This window comes from Nicotiana attenuata, chromosome 7 (assembly GCF_001879085.1).
Source record: "Nicotiana attenuata strain UT chromosome 7, NIATTr2, whole genome shotgun sequence".
Taxonomy (NCBI): Eukaryota; Viridiplantae; Streptophyta; class Magnoliopsida; order Solanales; family Solanaceae; genus Nicotiana; species Nicotiana attenuata.
The window spans coordinates 58,857,965-58,862,499 of record NC_031995.1 but is presented as its reverse complement, the minus strand read 5'-3'; the positions used below and the strand labels follow the sequence as shown (position 1 = coordinate 58,862,499).

The window sequence follows — 4,535 nt, the reverse complement described above, 5'->3', positions numbered from 1 at the left end:
TATATACAGTTTCATTTTTTTACGAAGCCTATACAGTTTCATTTTTTTCTAAGTTAGTTTAAGTTCAAAAGTCAAAACCAAGGAAGAAAGAAAAAATCTGAAATGAGAGGTCAGCATCAGTACGATCTACGTGTTGCGATCTTATTCGTCTACCTCGTAAATATTAAAAATGAAAAAGAAATATCCTTACAACATTGGATAAGCCCTCAAATCCAAGCCTCACCCTCCATTTTTCCTTTCTCCATTTTCCACAGAAAAATACAAATGGAAAACAACTCCATTCTCTAAAGCAACTCACTGTTTGGATTCTCCTCTTCTTTTCTTCTTCTTCTTCTTCACTATTTTCTGTAGAAATGGCGGCAGTTACTTCGGTATCGTTCTCGGCGATTGCTCAATCCGCCGAAAGGAAATCCTCCGTTTCTCCGTCTCGTTCTGTTGATACATTTAGGTTCCGTTCCAACGTTTCCTTTGATTGTTTCAATGTTCGATCTTCAAATTCCAGTTTCAGTTCGAAATCTTCCACCTCTCGCTTTGTCGTCCATTGCATGTCCACAGGCAAGTTCTCTTTTATGTCAAGATACATTGCTTCGAATTGGACTGTAAATCGAAAATAAATTAATAAATTATACAGTAGCTTTTTATCATCTATTTTTTTCCTGTTTTAGTTTAGTTGCTCAGCAAGTGTGCATAGCTAATTGCATAATTTTGTGCAGGTGTATATTTCAATTGATCGACTAATTTTTTTCTAGTGGCTATGTTTTTCAGTGCTTAAAATGAACTGCACAACAGTTGACTTTGGATTTAGGCGAAATACTTATATGTCATTTTAAGTGTTGAGAATATTTATATATTCACTATATTGTACGAGTACTTTATATGACACTAGATATTCCAAAATGTTCTACACTATTCCATTTCTATACAACTTTTAGCAGTGTTGTGAAGAGGTGAAGCGAGAAAAAGCGACAACCCCCATTTCGCTTAAAGTGAGAAGCGAGAAGCAAAGCGCTCGCTTTTTTGAAGTGAAGCAGAATTTAAATAAAATAAAATAAATACTGCATAGATTGTAAGCAAATGTTCAATACTTCAATGTAAAAACTAAATAGTAGCATCAATTAAAGCACAAAATGAGCATTCTATTCTTCTACAAGATTGTCAAATTCTTGTATTCCACTATCATTATTATATTGCTCGTCATCTTCTTCAACTAGGGACAACTAAGGAAGACAATAAGAACTAACAATAAGAAAGACTGGGCAGTAAACTGGGCAATTTTCTCTCACTGTTAAAAATTGGCATCAATTTTGAGAAAAACCGAAGGTAAAAAAAAAAAATTTGCCAGCATTTCGCTGCTTTTTGGACGTTTAAACAAGACTAGTGTTTTTAAAACCCTTGTCGCATTGCATTTGTTCGTTTAGTCGATGAAGAAGAAGAAGTCGACCAGTGTCTTTAAAACCCCAGTCACATTGCATTTGTTCCTTTAATGAAAGGCCAGACCTCGTTTTTAATAAAATAGGGCTGGGTCTGTTTTAAAACACAGAAGCGGTCGCTTCTTCGCATCACATCGCTTTCCCGCTTCTCGCTTTTTAGTGGGAAGCGGTCGCTTTTCTACACCTAAGTCGCTTCAGCAGGGTGAAGCGTGCAGCTTCTCGCTTCGATTCTCGCTTGAAGCGAGGAAGCGGGCGCTTTTTTAAAACTGACTTTTAGATTCTTCACGAATTCAATTTCATTAAGCTAATTCCTAATAGAAACTTTTGGTGTGACCTTTTCTAGATCAAAGTAACTTTTTAACCATTAATTTTATATTTGTTTTCAATTATCAATACTATCATTACACTTTGTTAGCTTCTTAAATAGTTAAGGAGATGTTTTTTGTATATAATATACCTTTCGTAATGAAGTACCAGCTTGCCAATGCAGTGACAACAAAATGACCTTAGCTTTTTCTGGAAAAAAAACTGTCAAATATAATACATAAGTCAAGTGAACATATAGAATTCCTGTTTATTCTAATAGCATCCTATAAAATGAATCAGAGCTATTTCTTCCTAATGAAGATTGAATTAACTTATCAAAGAAAAAAAAACATGGAATTGAACTAACAGAATAAGTGATCAGTGAGGAGAGTCATATAGCGGACCCCAACTTGTTTGGGACTGAGGCACAATTGTTGTTGTTGTATTGAAGTAACAGAGGAAATGAAGCCTTCTCTGGTTTATTTTATCTGTCTGCATTCTTGCAACTATTTGTTTTTTCTGTATCTTGTCTATTTTCTTTCTGTTTACTTATTCTGTTTTATTTTCGTGCGGTGCATATGTTTATTTTATGAGGCAATAATGCAGCTCATTATATTGTATTGTTTCCAGATTTGCCAACTGTGGCCGAGACTAAAATGAATTTCTTGAAGGCTTATAAGCGTCCAATTCCAACTGTCTACAACACAGTGTTACAAGAGCTAATTGTGCAACAACATTTGATAAAGTACAAGAAATCCTACCGATATGATCCCGTGTTTGCGCTTGGTTTCGTCACTGTATATGATCAACTTATGGAAGGCTACCCAAGTGAAGAGGATCGTGATGCTATCTTCAAAGCATATATAGAGGCGCTCAATGAGGATCCTGTGCAATACAGGCATGTTTAATCAATCTCTTGCCAATTTCAGTTGCTTTTACTCACTTTTCTGTTTAAAGGCACACAAATAATCATTTATATGTGATAGCATTGAAGATATTTCTTCCTTTCAGTAAGGTAATCGTAGATAAAGTATATATTTAGTTACCATTAAGAGTTTCGTGGAGAGTGGAATCAAAACCCAAGATGAATAGGCTTAGCTGTATTATGGAACTGGAGAAATGCAGGTGTTTGGTTTCCCAGTGAGTGAAAGCACTATTCAGAATAGAGAATTAGCTGCAGAACCCTTGATCAACTCTCACTTGCTAAGATATAGCTACTGTTATCCTCAATCTACCAAGATCTTCCTTGGCTTAAGAAGAGGAATCCATAAACGAATAGAATAAAGCAGCTGTATTCTGAAGTGGATATTTCTATCATAACTTTTAATCCAGACATTACATTGGAATTTTGCATGAGATTGATCAATTCAAATTATACATTTCTCCACTTGTAGAGTGTCATGATCCAATTTAGGGCCATGACTGGCATCCAGTAGGCTCTACCTACCAAGTGAACCATCTCAACCTGGCTAAGGTAACTCATGCTTCTTTAGAAAAACTCAAGTTACAGAACACATTTCAAAACTAAGCTTTATACATGCTTAGCAAAACCCAAATGTGGTGCAAATACATCTCAACCTAATATTCATGATTCTCGATCATGATTCACCCAGATTGCAAGACGAAAATATTAGATTTTAGAAAAGAGTTGAAGCATAAGTATGTCTTTATGTACTAGAAAATAGAATTCCATAGGGAGAGCCCCTCATCTTCCTCGCGGTGGCCAAAAGCTTCAGTTCTTACCTGTATTTTTGTTAAGAGAATTCAATATTGTTCTACAATTTGCTCCATGTGCTCCACGACAGGTTAGGGCCATGACCTAGAAACAAGTATCCCTTATTTCATTAAAGAAGCCTTATCTAATCTGAATGCGCATCTTTGCCTTTTGAGTGGTGAAGATGTTTTATCCTAAGAAGTTGGATGTTATGAATTACACCATATGCCTTTTGAATTGAAGCACATTATGTCTCTAACGCCTTGAACAGGCAACAACAGTAATAATAATGCTCGGAGCAAAAAAAGTCCAAGGACCACAATCTTTAATGATCTCATGTTAAGGCATTAAACTTCCACTCTAATGGAAACAATATCTGATTTTATAATAAATGCTCGAGCTTTAAGGTTCTTTGGTGAAAGGCTGGTGGTCATTTGAGGTGGCTAAATTATGCTAAAACTAACCAACCAAGAAAATGCGGAAACCGTTGCTGATTAACTTGAAACTTAATAATATGGGAAGATTTTCATTTGTCTTTTAGATTTTTTCTGTGCATTACCTTTTAATTATTATGATCATCCATGTAAGAAGGTAATAACTTCGTGCGGATGTTCTTATTTTTCTTAATTACATTTGGAACATTGTTATCAAAGGTGAAAAGCGCACAAAAAGGTCTGTTGGGGCTGTGAGAAAGCACATGAGAAATTATATTATTGATGTATTAACATATGTTACAATGAGCCCTATATATATACACACATAACATGTCCTACTCCTAATATATATTGGATTAGGGTTATTTATTTACTCCTATTTACATGACTATTCTAACACTCCCCCTCAAGCTGGTGCATATAAATCATATGTACCGAGCTTGTTACATATGTAGTTAATACGAGGACCAGTGAGGGACTTGGTGAAAATATCTGCAAGCTGATCATTCGACTTCACAAACTTTGTAGCAATATCTCCCGAGAGTATCTTTTCTCTAACAAAGTGACAGTCAATCTCAATGTGTTTAGTTCTCTCATGGAACACTGGATTTGACGCAATATGAAGAGCAGCTCGATTATCACACACAAGTC

At 35.4% G+C, this 4,535-nt stretch overlaps 1 protein-coding gene across 1 annotated transcript in view; it reads left to right on the top strand.

Moving 5' to 3' along the window:
- Window positions 195-4,535, top strand: part of LOC109229162 (protein THYLAKOID FORMATION1, chloroplastic) — a 13,483-nt gene continuing 9,142 nt past the window's right edge. The window contains exons 1-2 of the mRNA XM_019394507.1: window positions 195-555; window positions 2,367-2,634. Of these exons, the coding sequence (XP_019250052.1) occupies window positions 354-555; window positions 2,367-2,634 (470 nt within the window). The 5' untranslated portion in view covers window positions 195-353. The remainder of the gene's footprint in view (window positions 556-2,366; window positions 2,635-4,535) is intronic.